Here is a 27,817-nt window from a genome sequence, read left to right as displayed (position 1 = left end):
CACTGTATATAAAAAACATTTTTTTACATTCACAGAATCTGCAAACTGCCAGCAAGATGGAAATCACCTTAAAACACAGATAATGATTTCCAAGAGTTATTTTTTACCATGAGAACATGTGATTGCACAGTCTTTTGGTCATAGCTGTGGAATTTCAGCCAGCTCTGCTGTGCAGGCTCAACAGACCAATGTTACATTGCTTGGTGCATGCGCAATGAGTACTCTGCAAGTCGCTCATGTAGAATGCCATGGGGAACAAAGCTTTTTAATTCAGACATACATGCTGTTGCATAATTACAGGGGCATGATTGAATCTATGGATAATGCTGTGACAAATGTCTGTAACTTGCCCAAAGAAAGGTGGACAGAGGTCACTTAAACATGTCCCAGATGTGACAATCGCAATAAGGTAACTGTCAATAGATAACATTGGCGCCAGCAGCTGTAATCTTGTATTCACTGTGCGTACATTTTTATCCATAGCTTTATTCATGAAAATCATTCAACATTACAGCAATAAAAACAGCGTGTACAAAAACTACATTTAATATCTTGATTCAAATGTGCTTCACACAAATGATAGCTATGTTTTGGGGGAAAGACAGAAAACAGCAGAGCTTTCAATCATGGAGTGTTCTCAGGCAGGTTGTTGAAAGCTATAAAAATGCAACGTTCCATTTGTTCATCAAAAACATTCAAGCATACTGTGCCAGACATGAAAAGAAAACGGCAACTCAATATTTTTCAGGTGGTTAGGAAACCGTAAAAATCTTCACTGTAAGCAGCTGAACTTAACCTCATGTCTCGGACTTTGTCCCCGCACTTGAAGATATCAGGGAAACTCGACTTGCCCTCATCTCTCCAAAGTAGCTCTTTTAGGACCTCTTGATTTTATAGTAAAACAAAGTATACGTATTAGAGGGGCAATTCATCTGGATAGCGTCAGGTTCTCCTTAGCCTGCACTCCGGAGAACCACTCCTCGGACGTGTTTTGGACAAATATGCACTTAACGCTTTGCTCCCCACGCAAACAGCAGAGCTGGTAGTTCACACTTAAGGTGCCTTGACACTTGCACACATTTTGGCTCCGCACTCCTGTGTACTTCGTCGTGACAATGCCACCCGCTGTGTTCCCAGCTGGATGCCACGCTTTGTGTGCTGGACACTGTGTATACCAAATAATGATTTTGTAGGGGATTAATCATTTTCTCTCAGAGTTTGGCTGTTGAAAGCACCTCTAATCACTTCCGGAATCACAAAGGACTGTTTCAGTTGGAGCTTTATATTCCTCTCTCTCTCGTGCGCTTCATGAGTTGGAGAATGTATTTGGAACAGTCTAAAAGGTAATTATTTGTAATGTTCATATTTTAATGGCTTGGTAAAACAGTTGAATGTTCATTCTTTCTTATGAGCAGCTGTAAAAGTACATTTATGACTGATTTAACATCTCATTATAAACGATCAAATGAGCCGCGTTGTGATGCAGTGCGCTGACGCAATCACTTGCACTCACACGCAGTGTTTTTTAATTGTTTGTGCAATGTTCATATGAAGTTCACTTAATTAATGCCTAACAGAGATTTTGAACATTTGAAAATTTTCTTTGCGCACTCGCACAAAGCCGCACACAGTTTACAACGGTTTGCAACAAGTTTACTCTCCTGCACGACAGATTGTGTGCAAGTGCGCAGATCAAATTCATGCAAGTGTCAAGGCACCTTTAGTTGCGTGAGATTTACACACCACTGAGCATGTGCATTCAGTATATAACAACCAGAGGTCTCAAATCCGGTTTGAGAAAGTAAAAACCCTCCCATGTGTTGCTTGTACCTGTGCACCTAAAACAGGTGATCTGTTGGGAAAGTGTAGGAACACAGACCCACAACAGGGGGCGCAAATGAACGGACAATGGAGTAAGTCAAATAACAACGTTTTACTGTTGTGAATGTGCACAACGAATACAACCAATCACAGAAATGGACAACAGTCAATTCACAAAAGTGTCGTGTGGGCAGGCTCGAAGATAGGAGACGCCTCTCCAAGGTAAGACCGGAACCACACGGCTTCCTCCGCCACAGGACCCCGGGAATACTGGAGCCGCCAAGTCCCGAACTCCCAGGTGGCCACTGCCTCCGCGTGTCGGACCTGGTACTGCTGGCGAGGAAACAAAGTACAGTCAGATGGGGGCGCGTTTGCACCCAGGACTCCGAACAGCAGGAAAGTTACCTCCACCTCTCGTTGGAACAGTAATCCAAATAACTAGCTCAATCCAAAAAAGATACACTCTGTTAGCGTCAATACGTTACCTCTCCGGTAAAAACGATATCTCGGCAATGAGGTGGAAATGCCGTCCTGCTGATATACCCCACTGGTGATTGCCGTCAGCTGTCTCAGGTGATGGGTGACAGCTGTCACCGAGGCTGCTCCCGTGAGGCGGCGGCGCCCTCTGGTGCCTGGAGCCCGCACTCCAGGCAGGGCGCCCTCTGGTGGTGGTGGGCCAGCAGTACCTCCTCTTCAGCGGCCCACACAACATGATCTCAATAATTAGTTAGTTAATCATCCACCTGCCTGAAATGCTGAGCTAATTACAATCATATGGTTTACTGAGAAGATGGAACAAATATGTGGCTGGAGTTTTACTTTCTGAAGCTGGATTTGACACCTCTGATAACAATAGTCTCTTTCGTGGGTTCAGACAAAATCAGTCAAAGCCCATTTTCATTTCAATGTCAACATGGTTCAAACTGCACTACCTTATTCTGAAATATTACAAACAGTAAGTCAATAATAATAACAATAATATATTACACTGTTAAATAATATATTATTTTTTCAAAGTAACAGAATGTGGTTAATATTCTTATTATTATGCACAAAATGTCTTCAGAAGTGGACCTTTTGAGGGGTTTGGGAGGGGAGCCTTTCTCAACCCTGTACCCGAAGACTGCACAGTCTGTGTGCGAGCGACAGAACAGACAAGAGACAGTGGGTGCGCTGATTGGTTTTAATCTCTGTTATCGGCCGAGTGACTCCGCACTATCACACAGTGAATGAATGAATGGATTTATTCGGCACACACACAAATCCGAAAGAACAGAAACATACCAATAATATGAATGTTATATAAACAAGCCTGTGAGTCCGAAAGGGTGTGGGCAGAAGCAAAGCTTATCAACGACCACCCCTGCTAGAATGAGTCCAACAATTATAACAGTCATAACAACATATACACAAATTCACAACACACTACATATCAACACAGACATACATTTCAATATTCAATTACATTTCAATTCATGTATAAGTATATAAAGCGCCAAATACAGCAAACTTGGCCCAAGTCACTCCATATTAACCCTGCCGACCCCCAGAGCAAGCACTAGGCAACTGTGGTGAGGAAAAACTCCCTCTTAGGAAGGAACCTCAAGCAGACTAGGCTCTAGGGGGTGACCCTCTGCTTGGGCCGTGCATATATACCTGTATACGTACATACATACACACACATTATATACATATATACACTTATACACACACATATACACACTCACATATATACCTATATACATACCCACTAACACATAAATAAATATACAATACATATATATATACACATACATACATTTATACCTACACATACATATACATACCCCTACACATATACACATATATATACACGCACACATATACATACATACACACACACACATGTATACATATATACACATACATACTACATATATGCATATACAGTGAGACAGATGTGCACTGCTGATGATCTAAAAGAAACCTATTGCATATTAAAAGTAAACCAGTGTGTTTGTGTGCTTAAAACACACACACACACACACACACACACACAAACACACACACACACATTGCTATGTGCTGATCCCTGCAGCAAACACGGGAGAAGCGAGTACTTTTTAATGAATCAAGTTGAACTGACTAATCAAAAAACACCTTTATCTGGCTGATTTGGATTGAATCAGTTTTCATCTATTCATCAACAGGGCGCACACAGAATTTATCATTGCTGGTTTTGGGGAAATCAATGTGGAGAAGCCACACTCTGCAGCCCATCAATGAAGTGGAGTATTTGGAAGCTACTCCACTCAGACTGTAATTTAATTTTAGCGCAAATGCATCAAAATAAATACAGTTATCACTGTAAAAACAAGTCACCATGACATAAAATCACACGTATGTAAACTCTGCAATTCATCTGCAGTTCATATGTGTGCCAAACCACAGGGTTGGGGGGTCTGTATGGATCACAGATCAGCTGTGATCTGTGACACCACCACCATATAACAAAAAAATAATAATTTCCTCGGATTTGCATCGATCTTAGAAATGGCCCAGATCATCCTATAAAATCCAGAATTTGGAAAAAATCTGGAAAATTCTCATGACTGAAGTACTGTTTCTTGAGTATTTACATCAGTGTGGACAAAAATTACACTGTTGCTATGTGGAAGTCATCCTTAAACATGAAGTCTGTCATTTAGATATGGAGACATCAATAGAACTGCCCAGATGCACAAACCACTTCAGTGTGGAGCTAAATGTGTGCATGCTTACCACACTAAATGTAAAAAACAAAACAAAACAAAAATAATAATAATTTTTGAATAACCGAATATACAGTTAGCCTTATCTTAGCCTAGCCATCCTCCTCTCCATTGCAGTTGCTGCTGTCTCACAAAGTGCAAACAAGCGCTGAGTAGGGGCTCGTGCAGATTGTGTTAGCACATCTTATATTATGATGATGCAATATATTTTTGACATATAAGTAAAACATTTAAAAATAAGCAATTTATAATCCGGAAAATACGGTATGTCATCAATTTAGAATTCATAAAATACCCAGACAATCCTATCAGGATATATATAAAGCTGTTAGTGAACTATTACTTTTTGTGGTCTTGTTTTTGTTTTTTGCATGATGTGCAAAAAAACCTTGTCATGTTTACACACTCACTGGATATAAATGACAGTTGTTTGTTCTAATTGTATCACAAAATACTGTATTTCCATTATCTGCGGCACAGACAGCAGCAGTAGGAATCCTCACAGTACCTGAACCTCAAGAGACTGAAGAACAGAAGAATGACAGAAGAATCTGGAAAACTGTCCCATACATAAATCCATGAGAGCTGCTGAAATCACCTAAGCTGTGGGATCATATGTGTTGGTGGCTCAGTCGAGACCTGCAGCAGGCAGATTTGATGTTCTGGTGGGCAGCCAAAATGCTGCAAACCCCCTGATGTAGACACTGTGGCAGACGTGATGACTGAGCTCTTTGATCTGAAGGCACATGCACACAAAACATATCCATTATGTTTAGTGATGTATTTGTCAAACATGAAGTGTTTCTATTACTCCTTGATTTGACTTAAGCCCCGTTCTCACTTTTTCTAATGTTTTTTGATCACTGTGTGAACAAAAGCCAAAAAGGAAGGTGTGTGTGTGTGTCTGTGTGTGTGTGTGCATGCGAGGGGTATTATATACTTCCATTAGTTTGTTGCTATTGTTGCCCTGCACTCCTCAGTGATATGATGCCATACTGCCATATCCTTAAAGTTTCAAAAGAACACAGGACTGTATGACTGCAGAGCTCCAGAGGAACAGCAAACACATACAATGTTTGTCCCAACAGTCATCTGCTTCGTGTAGCAAAGGATGATGTAACAGACATCATTTTGCATTTGTGTGGTGTTTTTTTCCTTTGACATCACTCACTCACTTATCTTCAACTGCTTGTCTGGGATTGGGGGCAACATCTCCAGCAGGGGACCCCAAATGACCCTTTCCCGGGCCACACTAACTACCTCTGACTGGGGGATCCCGGGGCGTTCTCAGGCCAGTGTGGAGATATAATCTCTCCACCTAGTCCTGGGTCTTCCCTGGGGTCTCCTCCGAGATGGACGTGCCTGGAACACTGCCCTAGGGACATGCCCAGGAGGCATCCTTACCAGATGCCTGAACCACCTCAGCTGGCTCCTTTCAACGCAAGGGAGTACCGGCTCTACTCTGAGCTCCTCACGGACAGCCGAGCTTCTCACCTTATCTCTAAGGGAGACATCAGCCACCCTCCTGATGAAGCCCATTTCAGTGACTTGTACCTGCAATCTAGCTATTTCGGTCATGACCCAACCCTCATGATCATCGGTGAGAGAAGAAATGAAGAATCACCAGCAGATCGAGAGCTTCGCTTTTTGGCTCAGCTCCCTTTTCGTCACAACAGTACGGTACAGCAAATGCAACACCGTCCCTGCTACACAGATTCTCCGGCCAATCTCACGCTCCATTGTCCTCTCACTTGTGATCAAGACCATGGGGTACTCAAACTCCTTCACTTGGGGCAAATCCTCATTCCATACCCACAGTAGGCAATCCATCAGTTTCTTGCTGAGAACCATGGTCTCAAATTTAGAGGTGCTGATACTCCTTACAGCTGCTTCACACTAGGCTGCAAACCGATCCAGTGAGTATTGGAGGTCACAGGCCAATGAAGCCAACAGGACCAAATCATCTGCAAAACACAATGATGAGACCCTGAGCTTACCAAACTGAAGGCCCTCCCCCACTCCAACTACGCCACAATATCCTGTCCATGAATATCACAAACAGGATCGGTGTCAAGGCACAGCCCAGGTGGAGGCCAACACCCACCGGAAACGAGTCCAACTTACTACTGAGAACATGACACACTTTTCCTTTAACATACTATGAAAAATATAATGCTGTCTTAAAAACGCAGACCAGACATTTACATGTCATAAATCAGCAAAGGTATGTAGTGCCGTGATGTGATTGTGTCCCTCTCATTGTCTTAAACTTTCCTACTTTTTCCACAACAGCCAATAACTGGTGAATGTCATGCTGTTAGATAGTGTTTACACCTATGATGCCAAATGGCGCTTGTCTACATTTTAGCATCACAATCACTGATCGACACAGCCTTAACAAGATCACCAAAGGAACCAGCATATATTAATAATAATAAAGAAATAAATTCATAAATTAATTAGTCTCCCCAGTCGTTGTGTTCCTGATCACTGGAAAGTATTTTTCGAAAAATGTGCCTTGAAAAGTGGGGTTGTCTTTTAATCTGGATCACCTTATATATGGTCCAGTATTAATTATTTGTGCCATGCACACAAATTAATCAAACTGTTCTCTCAATGTCTAGTGCAGAGCTCCAAGAGTGTGTCCTGGAGATATGGAGATAACGGTCCTTTCAAAGTGCAAAACTATTTCTTTTTTCTCTTTCTTTCTTTCTGACTGCTCCTGCTTGGGGTTCCATTACAGCACATGCTGTCAATCTTTTCATTCACCATCCACCTGAAGAAGAACCCAATGAAAAAACAATTCATCCCTTTATAGAATACATTTAAACGGCAGTAAAACAAAATAACTGCTGTAAAAATGCCAATAACGCATCTGACACAATATATGTGGCTCAGGCCAACCGTTAAGGTAATAATTAATGAATAGTAGGTTTTGTAATGTGCTCAGTGTAGCCACAGTGAGAGTGGAGAGGATCCAATAGACATAGATCAGTGAAAGGTGCTGATCACTTGTATTCCAACTGCACGAGACACAAAAGAACATTTGTGACTGAGCACTTCATCTTTGTTCATACACCAACTCCACTGGGCTGGCAGGGTTATGGCTCTCTGGAGACCGAAGCAAGATGCCTGTGATCACTCTAGTGCTGAACCCCCCCCCCCCGGTTTGGTCATGTAGACATGTATGTTCTGTACAGCACCAACACTCACTGATAGCTGCTCTCACTGCAGAGAAGAAACTGAGTCAATGGCCGCCTGTCTTCAGTGTGAAGAACAAGAACACCGGCTAAAGGAAAAGCAAACCGGTGTTACTGTACATGATTGTGTGTAACAGTAACACGTGCATGTCATTCAACACGTTACCTTATGATCTCCCATACAGATGTTTGGCCCCACTGTGTTGTAAACTAAACGCTTCTCTACGTCATCCCTCTGAAAAAACAAACAAACAAACAAACAGTGAAATACTACATCAGTGTGGACAAAAATCACACTGCTGCCATTAGAACGTCATCCTTAAATATGAACTCAACCATTTAGAATATTTAGTGGAATGTGGCTGGAAAATAAAAGTTACATTTTATTTATTTATTGTCCAACTAAAACAAATTCCTTTGACCAAAGTGCTCCACAGAGTCAAAGACCATGTTGTGCAGCCATTTAATATCACTATTTGAATATCACTATTTGATATCACTGGGTCTGTCAAAGCCAATTAAACTCTCAACCTGAGAGTCAGTTTGTAAAATTATCTTAAAAGTAAAATTAATCTTAGCTTTAAATGCATTTAATGAAACAACTGCTGACTGTTTGCTACAGCAGGTTGTCCAGAAACCAACAAGTTGGTTAATCTTCAGCAACATAAATGAAAACGTTGTCAAGGTCAAAACTTAATGCAAAAATAGATTTGAGTTTTGAGCCCCAGTCAAATTATGAAGTATTGTTCAGTTAATTAATTTTCTTGTTGACAAAACCTTAATAGTTACAAATACTAAGACCCCCATCACACATAGTAAAAATGTGCATGAACCAGTGCGACAAAAATGGCCATAATCTGGATGCAGTTGGGAGGGAAAGGGGCATGTAGACTGTGGGCAGATCCCGTCCAGACTACCTCGTCCACATCTACACGATCCCATCCAAAATGTATTTAGACAACAGTTAGATGACACAGACTGCTGTCAGACAGCCATAAAAAGCACTGAAGACAGTCCAATGTCCAAATGTGTAGATGGCAAACACGGGACCGTAGTGCGAGGAAGCACTGTGTCATCCCTTTCCACAGGACCTGCCGGTACGGGACATCGGAGTACAACCAATGTATTGACCAGACTCATGCCATATATGTCAAAAGCCGGCATTGGTGCTGTCCTCTCTTTCCCAGAGACCTCACAGCAGGAGACTGCACGTGCATGTGTGTGCGTGGAACAGATGATGAAATAATGAAATGATCGCTCAGCTGTGTGTGTGTTCATAACGGCTGAATGAGCCGCTATGTGTGCGTGGGGAGGGCATGTGCGTGTGTCCCTCTGTCAGCCACTGGACAGCTGGCAGTGAACCAAGCTTCCCCATGCGCACAACATTCAACAGACGCAGCCATTCCAGTAAACTTCTTTTTTTTTGCCCACACATTAGAATTATTTGCCTGACTGATATTCATAATGTTTTCTTCTGTGATGTGGATGTAAATATTCATAAGAATGTGCACTTAGTCCAAATCAATGTTGTTTTAATGTACTGTACTTCATAACTAGTTTGCACATTAAAGTATGCATTAAAATAACAGCTGGTCCAGTTCCCACTTTTTCAAAATACTGTTATTTGGAGTGTAACCAGCTTGATTGATGAAACATATTTCTACCCACTAGATATCTGATATATAAATAATATGGATGCAATAAACATCAATGCATCTTTTCTTGTGAACAGAATGAGTGCATCTCACGCATTCCTTCAATCAGGCATATACAGTGAGGAAAATACAAATTTGAACACCCTGCGATTTTGCAAGTTCTCCTACTTAGAAATCATCTTAGGTGCATGTCCACTGTGAGAGACATAATCTAAAAAAAAAAAAAAAAAAAAATCTGAAAATCACAATGTATGATTTTTTAAATTATTTATTTCCATGTTACTGCTGCAAATAAGTATTTCAACACCTGCCAATCAGCAAAAATTCTGGCCCTCAAAGACCTGTTAGTCCGCCTCTAAAAAGTCCACCTTCACTCCACTTATTATTCCAAATTAGAAGTACCTATTTGAGGTCGTTAGCTGCATTAAGACACCTGTCCACCCCACACAATCAGTAAGACTCCAACTACTAACATGGCTAAGACCAAAGAGCTGCTGAAAGACACCAGAGACAAAACTGTAGACCTCCACAAGGCTGGAAAGGGCTATGGGTCAATTGCCAAGCAGCTTGGTGAAAAAAGATCAACCGTTGGAGCAATTATTAGAAAATGGAAGAAGCATGACTGTCAATCTCCCTCGGACTGGGGCTCCATGCAAGATCGCACCTTGTGGCGTATCAGTGATCCTAAGAAAGGTGAGGAATCAGCCCAGAACTGCACGGGAGGAGCTGGTCAATGACCTGAAGAGAGCTGGCACCACTGTTTCCAAGGTTACTGTGGGTTATACACTAAGACGTCATGGGTTAAAATCATGCATGGCACGGAAGGTTCCCCTGCTTAAATCAGCACACGTCCAGGCCTGTCTTAAGTTTGCCCATGACCATTTGGATGATCCAGATGTGTCATTGGAAAACGTTATGTGGTCAGATGAGACCAAAATAGAACTTTTTGGTCTTAATTCCACTCGCCGTGTTTGGAGGAAGAAGAATGCTGAGTACCATCCCAAAAACACCGTCCCTACTGTGAAGCATGGGGATGGAAGCATCATGCTTTGGGGGTGCTTTTCTGCACATGGGACAGGACGACCGCACTGTATTAAGGAGAGGATGACCGGGGCCATGTATTGTGAGATTTTGGGAAACAACCTCCTTCCCTCAGTTACAGCATTGAAGATGGGTCTTGGATGGGTCTTCCAACATGACAATGACCCGAAGCACACTGCCAGGATAACCAAGGAGTGGCTCCGTAAGAAGCATATCAAGGTTCTGGAGTGGCATAGCCAGTCTCCAGACCTAAACCCAATAGAAAATCTCTGGAGGGAGCTCAAACTCCCTGTTTCTCAGCGACAGCCCAGTAACCTGGCTGAGCTAGAGAAGATCTGTGTGGAGGAATGGGCCAAAGTCCCCACTACAGTGTGTGCAAACCTGGTGAAAAACTACAGGAAACATTTGACCTCTGTAATTGCAAACAAAGGCTACTGTACCAAATATTAACACTGATTTTCATAGGTGTTGAAATACTTATTTGCAGCAGTAACATACAAATAAATTATTAAAAAATCATATATTGTGATTTCTGGATTTTTTTTTTTAGATTATGTCTCTCAGAGTGGACATGCACCTAAGATGAAAATTTCGGACCCCTCCATGATTTCTAAGTGTGAGAACTTGCAAAATCGCAGGGTGTTCAAATACTTATTTTCCTCACTGTATACGGTTAACTAGAACAGTCCAAGGATGTTGTCATGTGGGAAAGAAGGCAAAAATTTAGTGAGATTTACAACACAACAATTTGTCAGTTTGTTGTGTGTTCATGAATTTTTAGAATCCAACCATACGAGGGCTGTCAATAAAGTAACGGTCCTTTTTATTTTTTTCAAAAACTATATGGATTTCATTCATATGTTTTTACGTCAGACATGCTTGAACCCTCGTGCGCATGCGTGAGTTTTTCCACGCCTGTCGGTGACGTCATTCGCCTGTGAGCACTCCTTGTGGGAGGAGTCGTCCAGCCCCTCTTCGGAATTCCTTTGTCTGAGAAGTTGCTGAGAGACTGGCGCGTTGTTTGATCAAAATTTTTTCTAAACCTGTGAGACACATCGAAGTGGACACGGTTCGAAAAATTAAGCTGGTTTTCAGTGAAAATTTTAACGGCTGATGAGAGATTTTGAGGTGATACTGTCGCTTTAAGGACTTCCCACGGTGCGAGACGTCGCTCAGCGCTCTCAGGCGCCGTCGTCAGCCTGTTCAAGCTGAAAACCTCCACATTTCAGGCTCTATTGATCCAGGACGTCGTGAGAGAACAGAGCAGTTTCATCAGAAGTCGGTTTCAGCATTTTATCCGGATATTCCACTGTTGAAGGAGATTTTTTTAATGAAAGACGTGCGGACGGGTCCGCGCGTCGGGACGCAGCCGACGCAGTGCGGCGGCACAGGAAAAACACCTCCGTGTTGATAACCGTTTGTAAAATCCAAGCGGCTTTTGATGGCTTTCAGTGGAGTGAGTATATGAGAAATTGTTTAACAGGCAGGACATGTTCCAACTTGTCCTTAAGGCTTTCAACAGAGGTGTTTTTCCTGTGGCGGAGCGTCGCGGCGGCTGCGTCCCGACGCGCGGACCCGTCCGCACGTCTTTCATTAAAAAAATCTCCTTTAACAGTGGAATATCCGGATAAATTGCATGCGCACGAGGGTTCAAGCATGTCTGACGTAAAAACATATGAATGAAATCCATATAGTTTTTGAAAAAAATAAAAAGGACCGTTACTTTATTGACAACCCACGTATAAACCATATAAATATTGCCAAAAATATCACAGAATAAAACACGATTTTAATAACCACTGTGTTCTGCTTTTGTATTTTGTAGTTTGATGTAACCTTTAATATGTCTGTTGTAAATGTTCTTGTTTTGGATGTTTGGTGATGTTTAAACCACATATCTGGTTACAACATAAATTGGTTACAATGCATTCTTTGATTACAAAACCAATTAATGTATTGGTTACAAAATACATAAAAAATGGAGGGTGCTTTTGGAATTGGAAGAAAAATAATACTGATTATTTTGGGATGTAATATGTAAAAAATTGGACACGTTACATGTGCTTTAAAAGAAAAATTATTACTTCATTTCAGACCTTTCAAATGACAAGGAAATGTATATCAATAGGAAAATGAAAGGAAAGTTTGAAGAGCACTAAAAGGACGAAAATAGGAAACGAGCGATGAGGACTGAGGAAACAAAGCTGAAGAAAAAGAAGAACTGGCAAAGCAAAGGGAAAGATAGAAAAAGTCATATCGTTCAAAAACTGGTGGAAAAAAAAGATCTCCTGCAGGATAAAACAGAAAGGGCATCCAAGCTCAGGAAAGAAAAGATAAATCCATGACGTGCTAGACAAAGAGCTGCTGACATTTTTATGTGAAAGAAAATGTATAAAAAAATATTAGATGTAAAGAGTCTTTAACATTATAATGTTGGTTTTCTTTGTCGTTTTATTAGTTTATGAACAATAGTAGCATTTACCATCACTTAGGGCCACGTCACACTTAGCACAAACGAGTACGAATGAAGCCAAATTAGCCCAAATGGGCAAAAAAGCCAGAATTCGAAATGCAGTCAGGAGGTACAAATTTTTGGCCAGCCGTGTACGAGTGCCGTGCAAATACCCAGAACATGGGCCGAAGATTGGGCATGATTCGCCCAACTGATTCGCACACATTCGGAGAGCACCAGCTCTCTCTTTCTCGCGTGGCAGTTGATCAAGCGGTATTCAATGCGGACACTGGATGGTGCACCAACGTCCCACCTTTCAATATTATCTGCTGTTGCAGTCAATGTGGTCCAACCACAGTCTACGTCCCGGCGGGTGGTTCTCGCCTCATCCATGTTGCATTGGGAGGGTGCCACTCGGGCGATTTGGCTTGCAGTCGTGTTGCACTGGGGGGCCACTCGGGACATGACCCTCTCTTGCTTGCCTCTACTGGTGGTTGGCTCTCACTGCGGTATTGTATCACTTCCTGTTCCGGAGCACAGCGGTGTTTTGCTGTATCTGTTAGCTGTTTAATCTGCGCAGATAGATTGATCTAGTTATCTAGATTACGATTTGTTTCCCAGTGTAATCTTTACGTGCCTTAACTAAAGCACTCCTTCTGCTGAATCACCTCTAAATTATTTACACATTATTCACTTTGCGTGTTTTTAGGAATCCGCTAGCTTAGCGTAGCTACTAGCTCTTAGCCGATTTAGCATGGCGGCTTCTCCTGTCTCTCCCGCACTTTTCTGCTCTGGGTGTGAAATGTTTAGTTATTCCTCGGCCTCCTTTAGCAGTAATGGTACTTGTAATAAGTGTAGCTTATTCGTAGCTTTGGAGGCCAGGCTGGGCGAATTGGAGACTCGGCTCCGCACCGTGGAAAATTCTACAGCTAGCAAGGCCCCTGTAGTCGGTGCGGACCAAGGTAGCTTAGCCGCCGTTAGTTCCCCCCTGGCAGATCCCGAGCAGCCGGGAAAGCAGGCCGACTGGGTGACTGTGAGGAGGAAGCGTAGCCCTAAACAGAAGCCCCGTGTACACCGCCAACCCGTTCACATCTCTAACCGTTTTTCCCCACTCGACGACACACCCGCCGAGGATCAAACTCTGGTTATTGGCGACTCTGTTTTGAGAAATGTGAAGTTAGCGACACCAGCAACCATAGTCAATTGTCTTCCGGGGGCCAGAGCAGGCGACATTGAAGGAAATTTGAAACTGCTGGCTAAGGCTAAGCGTAAATTTGGTAAGATTGTAATTCACGTCGGCAGTAATGACACCCGGTTACGCCAATCGGAGGTCACTAAAATTAACATTAAATCGGTGTGTAACTTTGCAAAAACAATGTCGGACTCTGTAGTTTTCTCTGGGCCCCTCCCCAATCGGACCGGGAGTGACATGTTTAGCCGCATGTTCTCCTTGAATTGCTGGCTGTCTGAGTGGTGTCCAAAAAATGAGGTGGGCTTCATAGATAATTGGCAAAGCTTCTGGGGAAAACCTGGTCTTGTTAGGAGAGACGGCATCCATCCCACTTTGGATGGAGCAGCTCTCATTTCTAGAAATCTGGCCAATTTTCTTAAATCCTCCAAACCGTGACTATCCAGGGTTGGGACCAGGAAGCAGAGTTGTAGTCTTACACACCTCTCTGCAGCTTCTCTCCCCCTGCCATCCCCTCATTACCCCATCCCCGTAGAGACGGTGCCTGCTCCCAGACTACCAATAACCAGCAAAAATCTATTTAAGCATAAAAATTCAAAAAGAAAAAATAATATAGCACCTTCAACTGCACCACAGACTAAAACAGTTAAATGTGGTCTATTAAACATTAGGTCTCTCTCTTCTAAGTCCCTGTTGGTAAATGATATAATAATTGATCAACATATTGATTTATTCTGCCTAACAGAAACCTGGTTACAGCAGGATGAATATGTTAGTTTAAATGAGTCAACACCCCCAAGTCACACTAACTGTCAGAATGCTCGTAGCACGGGCCGGGGTGGAGGATTAGCAGCAATCTTCCATTCCATCTTATTAATTAATCCAAAACCCAGACAGAGCTTTAATTCATTTGAAAGCTTGTCTCTTAGTCTTGTCTATCCAAATTGGAAGTCCCAAAAACCAGTTTTATTTGTTATTATCTATCGTCCACCTGGTCGTTACTGTGAGTTTCTCTGTGAATTTTCAGACCTTTTGTCTGACTTAGTGCTTAGCTCAGATAAGATAATTATAGTGGGCGATTTTAACATCCACACAGATGCTGAGAATGACAGCCTCAACACTGCATTTAATCTATTATTAGACTCTATTGGCTTTGCTCAAAAAGTAAATGAGTCCACCCACCACTTTAATCATATCTTAGATCTTGTTCTGACTTATGGTATGGAAATAGAAGACTTAACAGTATTCCCTGAAAACTCCCTTCTGTCTGATCATTTCTTAATAACATTTACATTTACTCTGATGGACTACCCAGCAGTGGGGAATAAGTTTCATTACACTAGAAGTCTTTCAGAAAGCGCTGTAACTAGGTTTAAGGATATGATTCCTTCTTTATGTTCTCTAATGCCATATACCAACACAGTGCAGAGTAGCTACCTAAACTCTGTAAGGGAGATAGAGTATCTCGTCAATAGTTTTACATCCTCATTGAAGACAACTTTGGATGCTGTAGCTCCTCTGAAAAAGAGAGCTTTAAATCAGAAGTGTCTGACTCCGTGGTATAACTCACAAACTCGTAGCTTAAAGCAGATAACCCGTAAGTTGGAGAGGAAATGGCGTCTCACTAATTTAGAAGATCTTCACTTAGCCTGGAAAAAGAGTCTGTTGCTCTATAAAAAGCCCTCCGTAAAGCTAGGACATCTTTCTACTCATCACTAATTGAAGAAAATAAGAACAACCCCAGGTTTCTTTTCAGCACTGTAGCCAGGCTGACAAAGAGTCAGAGCTCTATTGAGCTGAGTATTCCATTAACTTTAACTAGTAATGACTTCATGACTTTCTTTGCTAACAAAATTTTAACTATTAGAGAAAAAATTACTCATAACCATCCCAAAGACGTATCGTTATCTTTGGCTGCTTTCAGTGATGCCGGTATTTGGTTAGACTCTTTCTCTCCGATTGTTCTGTCTGAGTTATTCTCATTAGTTACTTCATCCAAACCATCAACATGTTTATTAGACCCCATTCCTACCAGGCTGCTCAAGGAAGCCCTACCATTATTTAATGCTTCGATCTTAAATATGATCAATCTATCTTTGTTAGTTGGCTATGTACCACAGGCTTTTAAGGTGGCAGTAATTAAACCATTACTTAAAAAGCCATCACTTGACCCAGCTATCTTAGCTAATTATAGGCCAATCTCCAACCTTCCTTTTCTCTCAAAAATTCTTGAAAGGGTAGTTGTAAAACAGCTAACTGATCATCTGCAGAGGAATGGTCTATTTGAAGAGTTTCAGTCAGGTTTTAGAATTCATCATAGTACAGAAACAGCATTAGTGAAGGTTACAAATGATCTTCTTATGGCCTCAGACAGTGGACTCATCTCTGTGCTTGTTCTGTTAGACCTCAGTGCTGCTTTTGATACTGTTGACCATAAAATTTTATTACAGAGATTAGAGCATGCCATAGGTATTAAAGGCACTGCGCTGCGGTGGTTTGAATCATATTTGTCTAATAGATTACAATTTGTTCATGTAAATGGGGAATCTTCTTCACAGACTAAAGTTAATTATGGAGTTCCACAAGGTTCTGTGCTAGGACCAATTTTATTCACTTTATACATGCTTCCCTTAGGCAGTATTATTAGACGGTATTGCTTAAATTTTCATTGTTACGCAGATGATGCCCAGCTTTATCTATCCATGAAGCCAGAGGATACACACCAATTAGTTAATCTGCAGGAATGTCTTACAGACATAAAGACATGGATGACCTCTAATTTCCTGCTTTTAAATTCAGATAAAACTGAAGTTATTGTACTTGGCCCCACAAATCTTAGAAACATGGTGTCTAACCAGATCCTTACTCTGGATGGCATTACCCTGACCTCTAGTAATACTGTGAGAAATCTTGGAGTCATTTTTGATCAGGATATGTCATTCAAAGCGCATATTAAACAAATATGTAGGACTGCTTTTTTGCATTTACGCAATATCTCTAAAATCAGAAAGGTCTTGTCTCAGAGTGATGCTGAAAAACTAATTCATGCATTTATTTCCTCTAGGCTGGACTATTGTAATTCATTATTATCAGGTTGTCCTAAAAGTTCCCTAAAAAGCCTTCAGTTAGTTCAAAATGCTGCAGCTAGAGTACTGACGGGGACTAGAAGGAGAAAGCATATCTCACCCATATTGGCCTCTCTTCATTGGCTTCCTGTTAATTCTAGAATAGAATTTAAAATTCTTCTTCTTACTTATAAGGTTTTGAATAATCAGGTCCCATCTTATCTTAGGGACCTCGTAGTACCATATCACCCCAATAGAGCGCTTCGCTCTCAGACTGCAGGCTTACTTGTAGTTCCTAGGGTTTGTAAGAGTAGAATGGGAGGCAGAGCCTTCAGCTTTCAGGCTCCTCTCCTGTGGAACCAGCTCCCAATTCAGATCAGGAAGACAGACACCCTCTCTACTTTTAAGATTAGGCTTAAAACTTTCCTTTTTGCTAAAGCTTATAGTTAGGGCTGGATCAGGTGACCCTGAACCATCCCTTAGTTATGCTGCTATAGACGTAGACTGCTGGGGGGTTCCCATGATGCACTGTTTCTTTCTCTTTTTGCTCTGTATGCACCACTCTGCATTTAATCATTAGTGATCGATCTCTGCTCCCCTCCACAGCATGTCTTTTTCCTGGTTCTCTCCCTCAGCCCCAACCAGTCCCAGCAGAAGACTGCCCCTCCCTGAGCCTGGTTCTGCTGGAGGTTTCTTCCTGTTAAAAGGGAGTTTTTCCTTCCCACTGTAGCCAAGTGCTTGCTCACAGGGGGTCGTTTTGACCGTTGGGGTTTTACATAATTATTGTATGGCCTTGCCTTACAATATAAAGCGCCTTGGGGCAACTGTTTGTTGTGATTTGGCGCTATATAAAAAAATTGATTGATTGATTGACATTTGGCTCACAGTCATGTTGCACTGAGGGGCTACTGGGACATTTGGCTTGCATCAGTGTTTCATTCGGCCACCACTTGGGACATTGTAGGGGCACTCAGGTGAATTCCAGCTCATCCATGCCACATCCGGGGCATTCGGCCGGGTTCTGTATTGGCTGGCCATTGCAGTATGTCAGCTGACCCCATTCATGTGTTTTTGAATGCTGAGACTGCAGTCAGGCTGCACTCTGACCGCCGTTTGAACTTTCCCCACCTCGAACACACCTCGACAACGGCATGCATGTGCTCTATATTCGGGCTGGCCATGCGAATGTGCCCAACTGTGTGAGATGTACTCAAGAATGCTGTACTAGGATTTCGACTGCACCTCAAATTTTGCCAAATGTAGGTCGGATGTCCATTTGTGTGGCATTTGGCCTCATTTGGCCTCTGGTGTGAAGGGGAGGTGCATTCAGGCACGATCAAGACATTCAGCCATGATTCGACATGCCCAAACATTCTGAACAGCCCTTTGAGTGCTCTCCGAATGTTTCAAATTGTGTTTTCATGCCATACAAATATTACGACTGCAGTCAGACTGCGGTACAATGGCACCTTGATTGCCGTTCTATATGTTTTCCACCACAAGCGCATCACAAGTGTAGTGTGCATATGCTCTGGTTGCACGAATGTGCCAACTGTACGAGGATTTCGATGGTACCTCAAATTTGCCCGAATGTGGGTCGAATCCTCATTCGGCATTCGGGCTCATTCGTGCTAAGTGTGACGGGTATTAGAGATGTGTAGTCAACATGCTAGTCCAAAATAAAATGCCCTGCACTGCAAACAACACTACAGACCTGCTGAGCCATCCTTAAATTTTTGACTGACCTTATGGATGATTCTGTGGGCAGTGTGTGACATGAGAATACGATCACACCAGGCAGGACAGCGAGTGTTCATGTACTGGGTTGGTTTAGTGTTGTCTTCACTGTAGGGGTAGCTGGGGAAGACAGACAGGGTACGAGTGAGGTATAAAAGCAGGGTTTCCAAAATTCCTGTTTGCAGCTGATTACAAAATTTACCTGGGTGGAAATAAGATGTCCTCTTCTCTAATAACATCATAAAACGATGTGACTTCTTTGTCGTATTTCAAAAGCTGAGGACAGAAGCTAACATGGATTAGAGCTGCCGGAAGTCTATGAAAATATAATGCAGTGGGGTGGAGAGAAAACACAGTTTACTCTGACAGGCTGTTATTCACAGTCACCCACTGAACAGTAGTTTCACTGCAGGGAGCTAATCTAAAAATACCTCACAGACTGCTACTAGGCAGCTCACTATAGTGACCATTAGCATCTTTTTGAATTGACTGTGATGAAGCTGATGAGATCAGCTGTGAAAGTTGAAATCATGTTCTCACTGCTCTGCCATTGTCCTCCCTGAAAACCGCCTGGTGCAGGTAGGCAAACAGTTTGTCCTCAATGTGCAGCAGCACCTGCAAAAAAAATGTTCGTAGGTTCAGGGAAAGCAGCACAGCATGGCACACCACATTGCGACTGTTGTAACTGATGCTCATGATCACCTGGTGGTTGTTGTCTTTTTCCTCACAAATGATTTTCTCCACTTCATCACTGCTGTCCTTCATCACTGTCTGCACATCTGCTGAGGTGGACAGGTGCTGCTCGCACCAACACAAACAGAGCCAAGGGTTTGTGTCAAATGGCCACCAGTCAAATGTGTCCATATCAGATGTTCAAACATACCTGGACCAGACTAAGTGTGTCTAAACGGAAGTTAAAATCACCAAACACAAAGAAAGGCAGAGGAGTGTAGCAGCAGTCTGATATCCTGGAAAGACACAGTACCATCAGAAAATACACACATGTTGAACATTACTGTAACAGGGATCTCAAACTGGCAACTCATGGGCCTGAGGAGGTAGTAGTTTATTGTCTACTTTAAACTTCATCATTAAATATGACTTCCAGTCAGTGCAATCGCCTTGAGTGCAGCGTAATAAAAATGCACAACCTCTTGAACACTGTTCTGTTGGGAAAGTGTAAGTACACGGACCCACAACAGGGGGCGCAAATGAACGGACAATAGAATAGGTCAAATAACAACACTTTACTGTTGCGAACGTGCACAACAAACAACAGATTCCACAATAGATCAAAGGTCAAATTACAAGGTGTCGTGTGGGCAGGCTCGAAGATAGGAGACGCCTGTCCAAAGCAGAACCGGAACCACACGATTTCCTCCGCCACCAGACCCCGGGAATACTGGAGCCGCCAAGTCCCGAACTCCCAGGTGGCCACTGCCTCCGCGTGTCGGACCTGGTACTGCTGGCGAGGAACAAAAACACAATTAAACGTGGGTGCGTCTGCACCCAGCAATCTGCACGGCAGGGAAGCTACCTCCACCTCTCGTTGGAGAAAAAGTCTGTTATCACTCACAAAAATCACAACAAAAAGGCTTTCTATCAAGCAGTCAGGCTGAGGATATTACCTTTCAGGTAGAACGATATCTCGGCAAAGAGGTGGAGATGACGTCTTGCTGATATACCGATGCAGATCAGATGAGTGGTGACAGCTGTCACAGGTGATGAGTGTCAGCTGTCACCCCGGCTGCTCCTGTGAGGCGGCAGCGCCCTCTGGTGCCTGGAGCCCGCACTCCAGGCAGGGTGCCCTCTGGTGGTGGTGGGCCAGCAGTACCTCCTCTTCAGCAGCCCACACAACATGTTCAATTTTAACCGATTTATGGCAGTCAAAGATAAAGTTTCCCCGTCCTTCAAAAAAAAAAAAAAAAATCCTTTATCCTGGTGTTGGGAAATATGGCAAAAAAGAAATCACAATTTTTTTTCTATATTGATCAATATCAATAGTTATTGATATATAATTTAATAATGGTGTCAGTTTGTAGTGTATCCTGTCAGTGGCTTTTTTTTTGTCTTTAACTGCATTTTATTTTGGGAAGCACCATGAATATGAGGTTACTACACACGCACGCACAAAAAAGTTCTTATCTTGTCATTATTATTATTGTTGTTGTTCTAGCAGAAGTGCATGTGTAGGATTTTCACTGCGGAAGATTTATATGTTTCTCCTGGTGTAATTACATTTTGCTTCACAGTAACTTCAGTGCTGTTTTGCCAAACACTCCGAACAATGAAGACTCCAAATATTTATGTTGATATCCTGCTATAAGTAAGCACAATTATATAACGCCTAGATCCTTGTCATTTGATTGGTGGTTTGCATGTCACATGATATGGATCATTCATCCCATTTGCCTTTTTTTTCCATTTACTGTGCAAATTTGGTTCTATTTAGCGTGCAATTTTGGTTCTATACGTTTTGTACCACTGCACACTCACACTAGCGGCGACGGTACTTATAAACAAACATGGCGGGGTTTGTTTTATTGACAGTGCTCATTCTTCTAACACAAAAACACAACAAATCCAGTACGCCGTAAGCCGTCTGGAGGAATTGGCAGTATTTGCTGGGATGTCTCTAGCTGAAGAACAAGTACTGTCAGATGAAGAGCTCGACAAATTCTATCTCGATTTTTCGCTGGACTGAGTAAAGCAGTCAGACGGCAGTCTGTACATGAAGAAGTCAATGCATGGCATCAGATACAGACTACATCGTCAGGATTCTTAGGCATTATATAAACAAATAATGAATGTTTTTTCATTTGTGCAATAGAAAGAATACAAGGTTTGTTAGAAAAGTATCAGACCTTTTTATTTTTTGCAAAAACCTGATGGATTTGAATCACGTGTGCTTGCATGAGCAAACCTTGAACCTTCGTGCGCATGCGTGAACTTTTTCACGCCTGTCAATTGCATCATTTTCTGGTAAGCAGCCTTTGTGTGAGGTGTGTGTTGTGCGCTCGGCGGATTTTCATTTCAAGGAAAAAGACGGAACAACTGGAGCAGCGCCGCATCAAATTTTGCCAGAAACTGGGCGGCAGCCAGGTGGAAACCATTCGGATGATTCAGACGGCTTTCTGTGACTTTTCAGTCATGTGACTATCCAAGAAATTGTGGAAGAGGTGGGCATGTCACAGCATGTCCTGTGAGACGCCGTCAGCAGCAGCATGAATTTCACAGCCACTCTTTTCATGGCCAAATCTTCTGTCACAGTGGAATGTAATGAAAAAGTGCTGATGTCCACCTCTTCCGCAATTTCCCGGACAGTCACACGACCGTCCCGCATCACCACAGCGTTCACTTTGGAAATGATCTGGGCATTTCAGCATGTTGATGGCCGACCGGAGCGTGGCTCGCTCTCCACCGTTGTGCAGACGTCTTTAAACCGGTTGTACTGCTCCTTATCTGTGTGATGCCCAGAGGATCGTCACCGAAAGCCTGAATCATCCGAATGGTTTCCACCTGGCTGTCGCCCAGTTTCTGGCAAAATTTGATGCAGTGCTGCTCCAGTCGTTCCGTCTTTTTCCTTGAAATGAAAATCCGCCGAGCGCACGACACACACCTCACACAAAGGCTGCTTACCAGGAAATGATGCAATCAACAGGCATGAAAAAGTTCACTCATGCGCACGAAGGTTCAAGGTTGGCTCATGCAAGCACACGTGATTCAAATCCATCAGGTTTTTGCAAAAAATAAAAAGGTCCGATACTTTTCTAACAGACCTCGTATTTCATGAGGTAAAAGACGAAATGTTTCATTCAACAAGTCATAAAGACTCATTATTCGTATACTATAACACTTGTTTAGATTACCTTTTTTATTAACAATTCCTAAGCTTTACAGAATGATGTGAGTTAGCTTTCACAGTCGATTTTCATGTCCCTTGCCAGGTCAGCTTTCCCTCTCTCTTTTTTAACTAATTTAGAGAGTTAAAACAATACTTTGCAGTCAGAATGGCCGTGCACCTTCATGTACAAGCTAAAAACTGCAGATGTTGTTCTCATGTTTATTTCCACTGTGTAAAAAGCTATTAGTTTTGGGCAAATCAAGTATAGATCCCCAAAATTGCCAAAACATTTCAGCAATTTGTTGAAATGATTGTTTTATTACCTAACCCGACTTCATCCTAAACAATAGTTGTTGTATTCCAAACAGTGTTGAAAGATGGTAGCCCATTCACAGTTCAGTAGTCTCAAGTGAAGTTCTAGCATTGTGATAAAATTTGCGTGGTGGTTGGTGCTGCAACGCCGTTCACATTTTGTGTTGATATTATGAACATTCTAGGTATGTCAAAGTGTGCACACTGTGGACGGGCAGCTCCTGTAGGTCATAGCCAATCAATCTTATGTCATGACAGTCAATGAAAGTTTACCTAAGTTGGATTTAGAGTGACTAAACATCTTGAAGACCAACAACAATTCCCACTGATGTCAAGTAAATTCGTAGAAGCGTATCTTATTTTGCTAATTTCAAATCCGTTAGCGGGAAAAGCTAAAAAATTTCCAACACAAAGAGTGGCACACAGTAAAATCAGATTATGGTTAGATTGGCACACCGTAGGGATATTTAAAGATGACAGGTGTTAAATTATCCTTTTAGGTTAGTGTGTACTGTAGTTGTCTATTAAGCAGTAAGTTTGATACTTTGGGTGTAGCTTCATATCTGACCTGTCGATGACGTATCGGAGGGCTTTTTTGCGGTTTGCTGAGTAAATAGAAGGGCTGGAGTTGCAGGCTATGAGGTTGGAGGCGTCGTGGAACAGGTGGACATTGACCAGGTCCAGACCTCTGTGAAGGATGCACACACACACACACACACACACACACACACACACACACACACACACACACACACACACACACACACACACACACACACACACACACACACACACATTAACATTATGGTGACATTTGACAGATGCAAAAACATTAAACTCGGGAAGTCTTCTGATAAGACCAGCTGGTGTTCATGTGTTTATGACCGTGTTCATGCCAAAGGGAGTGTCAGTTATGACAAGTTTCTTATCAGTGACTGCAGCTGTGTTAATGCTGTGTCCACATACACACACATTTGTCTTCTGCAACAATCGCTGACTGCTTTTCTACTGCTGTCACAAGACAACAATTAATGTGCCTCCAACACAGGAGCTGTGTTGACCCACCGTACGATTTCCTGGCAAACGGACACTGAGCTCCTCTTGTTAAACTCCCTCACATAAAACAAAGCAGAACAAACAATAACGACAGCAAAAACAGGCTGCAACTTTGAGACAGTGCAGCAGTCAAGGTTACATTTTCATCATTGTTTGCACATTTCTTTGCATAATTTCTGAAAAATGAATGGGTCTCACCAAGAACAGACACTTTTAAATTTGAGCACAAATCTGCATCAAGAACTGGAACCTGACTTTTTTTTTCAGTCAAACATAATCATTACAAGATGCAGCATTCAGAACATAGCTCAGTTCAATTTAATTAAATCTGTCCATTATTCTGAATTACTTGATTAAGAATATTTTTGAAAGATTTAATTTAGATGTAAATTTATTCCAAACACACAAAACTATTCCCTTTCTGCTCTATGTAATGATAAGTTGAACGTTGTCTAAGACAGCAATCCAACAGTGATAAAGTCTTGATTCTTCAATGAAACGAGTCTGCTGATGTGTTTAGGTCATTTCATATGGATCTAAACAGATTTTTTGGGCAATTCCAATAAAATATTCAGTGGAATGAAAGACAAATATGGGGTCCAAAATCTGCTGTTATATCTCAGTGGCTACTGAGAAACAGACAGGTATTAGGGTGCCAGGGTCCCGAGATGGAGAGAAAGTGGGTCACATCATCACATACTTTTATCTTTGGCATTTTTTGGAAGATTGGTCCATCTTGTATAAGAGTTCAGAGGCCTGCTCGGTCATTGATTTATTGTGTTTTTGTAGTTTAATTAGTTTAATCAGTTTAGTTAAGTGTCATGTTGTCAATACCATAATTGAAAACATTAGTGCTTTTGATGTGTTCCACCACCTTCTCTCTCTCTCTCTCTCTGTGTGTGTGTGTGTGTGTGTGTGTGTGTGTGTGTGTGTGTGTGTGTGTGTGTGTGTGTGTGTGTGTGTGTGTGTGTGTGTGTGTGTGTGTGTGTGTGTGTGTGTGTAAAAATTAAAAAGACCTGCTTGCTGTTGTGTGTTGGGGGGTTTGGCTGGACATTTTGGTGCTGTTTTCTTTTCTTTGCTCTCCAGGTGGTATGCAAACTGTTTTTTTCTGTGGAGAAGGTGCTGGCGGAAGAGTCCTTCACCCTCATCAGAACTATTGGCTGCACCTGTGGAGGATGTTCACGTGCAGGCCTAACAACTTGCAGCACCTGTGGATGATGCTCACGTGCAGACTTAAAGACTCTCAGCTGAAGCAGATAATGAGATGGCGTTCTGCATTTAAGCCATGAGTGATTTGAGCAGAATTGCCGGGAACTCGACCTTGTGACGTTCGGTTGTGAGACGCTGAGGACCGCGCCAGGGTTTGACACATCGTGCCTGTGAAGGAGGACGGGTGAGGGACACATGCTGTCAGCACACATCAGAGGTGATTATCGTCTGAATAATCGTTAATAGTGGTTTGGCGTTTTGTTACGCAGTATATTTGAACATTGATGAGAGTTGTGCAGTTTGCTTCTCACTGCCGTGGCGTACGGATTGATGATCCTCCACCTGTTGTGGGAGGCTGCTCATTTACATAGAGCTTAGATTCAGACCTGAATGTGTTGCTGATAGTGTGTGCCTCTGAAGGATATTTGTTGTGGCTCTGTTGACTTGCCTCAACTTTTCCGTCCTTCACAGAGTCAGTTTGTCGTATCCACCTGGGGGGTGTTCGGCGGTGAATCTGAGTCCAGAAGTGCCGGGCTTTGATCCATTTGGGCGCTGGAGAGCGCGCCGTCCTTCACCTTGCCAAGACAGCTGAATATTTATGTTATACACGAATTATTGCACATGAGGGGGAATAAATTTGTTTCTTGGAACCGCTTTCTGGTTATTTAGCGCTGGGCCATTGTCAGATGCTGGTTCGGTTCTCTGACCCGCATCGGCACATAACAGTAGTTCCCGGCCAGTACAAAATGGACCCAGCGGCAGAAGCGGTTCCATTTGCGGAAAGAGTTCAAGAACACTTGGAGAAGATATGGGAGCAATTACAGCATCTCGCAAATCGAATTAAACAAACAGATGCCCGCGTTACGGAGCTTGCAGCACAAGCCGTTCCGCTTCCTGCTGCTCCAGCTACTGCACCATCGATACCGGTGCAGATAATTTCGTCACCCAGAGAGTCAGCTTCCGAACCAATTATTGGTCATCCGGAGCCTTATGCGGGAGACGTTGAAGCCCATGCAGCTCGGACGAGCTGAAACAGCCATATTGCCCCGGTCACATAAGCGTCAAGAAAGATAACGATGACGTATCTCCAGGTGTTTTTGGACAGGCATAATATATATAAAAAAAAAAAAAAAAGGCAGACCTTTGGTTATTTAGTTATTTGGTTCTGTTTTTGTTTTCATGTAGGGGTTATACAGTGTTTAGGGAATTAGAGGCTGTTCTGGTTGGGTGAACGACTGGCAGTTCGGAGCTCGGCTGGACTCAGGTAATCGTATGTCTTCATTATTTGACCTTAGGTAATTTTTGTTTGTGGATTGGGTCGTTTTGTTTTGTTGTTTTTTATTTCCCTGTTTCCCTAACCCCAACCTCACGTACTCTAAGACCGTTTGTCTTTTGGGTTGTGGGGTGGTGCAGGTTGGTTACGCTGAGCGTTTCTCAGAAAACCTCTGTACCTAGGGGGGGAGTTGTCAGGGGCGTTTTTTGGGTTTGGTTGGTACCCGGTTCCACTCCAGCCCCGGTGGGCCTTTGACCTTTCCTCATTGGCGTTACCGGGGTGTAGTGCAGCGGGAACGTACCTCAGTCGGAGTGGTGGGCCGATCTGTGCCGTTCGCCATTTCGGTAGTTCCACCCCTCCCGATAGGCTGGTGGTATGGTCGGTTTAGGGGCACCGGACGTATTTCCGGTTTTCCGCTGCGCTTAGGGGATGGGACTGGGTTAGTTTTTCCTGTTTCCTTCCCCGGCTTGGTAGTTTTGTGCCGTTCGCCGAAATTGTACTGACGATAAGCTCTGGGAATAATCTGGGGTCTTTCAGGGTGCTGGGGAGGGTAACAGGGTTTCCGGTTGTTTTATTTGCCCCCGGGGTGGTTTAATGGAGTCCGCCAGGGGTTGGAATTTTGTGTTTTTATGTTTCCTTCCAGGTTCCACCTCCAGGGTTGATGGGACGGTCCTCTGGGGGGGAATTGATTTGTGGGGCCGACTAGCCAAGTGTGGCCGGGTCTGGGGTTCCTGGGTTGTGGGGAGGGTGCCTCCTGGGGTTGATGGTACGGTCCTCTGGGGGGCGCTGTTGCTCCATGTATACCTGGGGACCTCTGTGGGATTCCGGCTTTGGTTATTACTCCTGGAACTGGCGGTAAAGGTCTTCTGGGGGGTGTTGAGCTCTGCACGTCGTCTGGAGGGGATGTTTGTTATTTTTCTTTGTGAAATTGTGTTTGTATTGTGTTGTCGGGGCTATGTTGAGTTATTGGATTTGGGAGTTTTTCTTTTCTTCCCGGGGTTGGATGGGACGGTCCCCTGGGGAGGGTTTGGGTGGGTTTTGTATTTTTCTTGTGTGTTAGGTTGTACTTGGGACTCTTTTGGGGTTTTTGTTGATGCCAGCCGGCCTTCCAGCCGCGGTGCCCTGTCCTGCTGTCTGCTGTGGACTTTGGGGGCGTTACACCGTCTGCTTCCTGTCGTGGACCCCGGAGGGAGGTGCTGTTCTCGGGCCTGGT

General features: G+C 43.0%; 2 protein-coding genes across 6 annotated transcripts in view; both read right to left on the bottom strand.

The window, feature by feature from the left end:
* Positions 1–5,282, bottom strand: part of LOC117510274 (E3 ubiquitin-protein ligase NEURL3-like) — a 51,520-nt gene extending 46,238 nt beyond the window's left edge. For both annotated transcript variants that reach the window (XM_034169914.1, XM_034169915.1), the window contains exon 1: positions 5,170–5,282. The gene's annotated coding sequence lies outside the window, so the exon portion shown is untranslated. The remainder of the gene's footprint in view (positions 1–5,169) is intronic.
* Positions 1–27,817, bottom strand: part of inpp5l (inositol polyphosphate-5-phosphatase L) — a 220,721-nt gene that overhangs the window by 65,501 nt on the left and 127,403 nt on the right. Inside the window, exons 8-16 of one of the 4 annotated variants that reach the window (XM_034169911.1) lie at positions 23,635–23,754; positions 19,794–19,878; positions 19,613–19,708; positions 19,451–19,525; positions 19,113–19,186; positions 18,919–19,030; positions 7,938–8,006; positions 7,785–7,860; positions 4,936–5,307 (exon numbers count right to left, since the gene is read on the bottom strand). In XM_034169911.1, coding sequence (XP_034025802.1) covers positions 7,819–7,860; positions 7,938–8,006; positions 18,919–19,030; positions 19,113–19,186; positions 19,451–19,525; positions 19,613–19,708; positions 19,794–19,878; positions 23,635–23,754 — 673 coding nt within the window. In that variant the 3' untranslated portion in view covers positions 4,936–5,307; positions 7,785–7,818. Of the gene's footprint in view, positions 1–4,935; positions 5,308–7,454; positions 7,595–7,725; positions 7,861–7,937; positions 8,007–18,918; positions 19,031–19,112; positions 19,187–19,450; positions 19,526–19,612; positions 19,709–19,793; positions 19,879–23,634; positions 23,755–27,817 lie in introns of those variants that run through there. The other 3 variants (XM_034169912.1, XM_034169913.1, XM_034169910.1) reach the window with 3 other exon arrangements.

Source organism: Thalassophryne amazonica, chromosome 5 (assembly GCF_902500255.1).
Source record: "Thalassophryne amazonica chromosome 5, fThaAma1.1, whole genome shotgun sequence".
NCBI lineage: Eukaryota > Metazoa > Chordata > Actinopteri > Batrachoidiformes > Batrachoididae > Thalassophryne > Thalassophryne amazonica.
The sequence above is the reverse complement of the archived record's forward strand: the minus strand, read 5'-3'. Positions and strand labels throughout refer to the sequence as shown.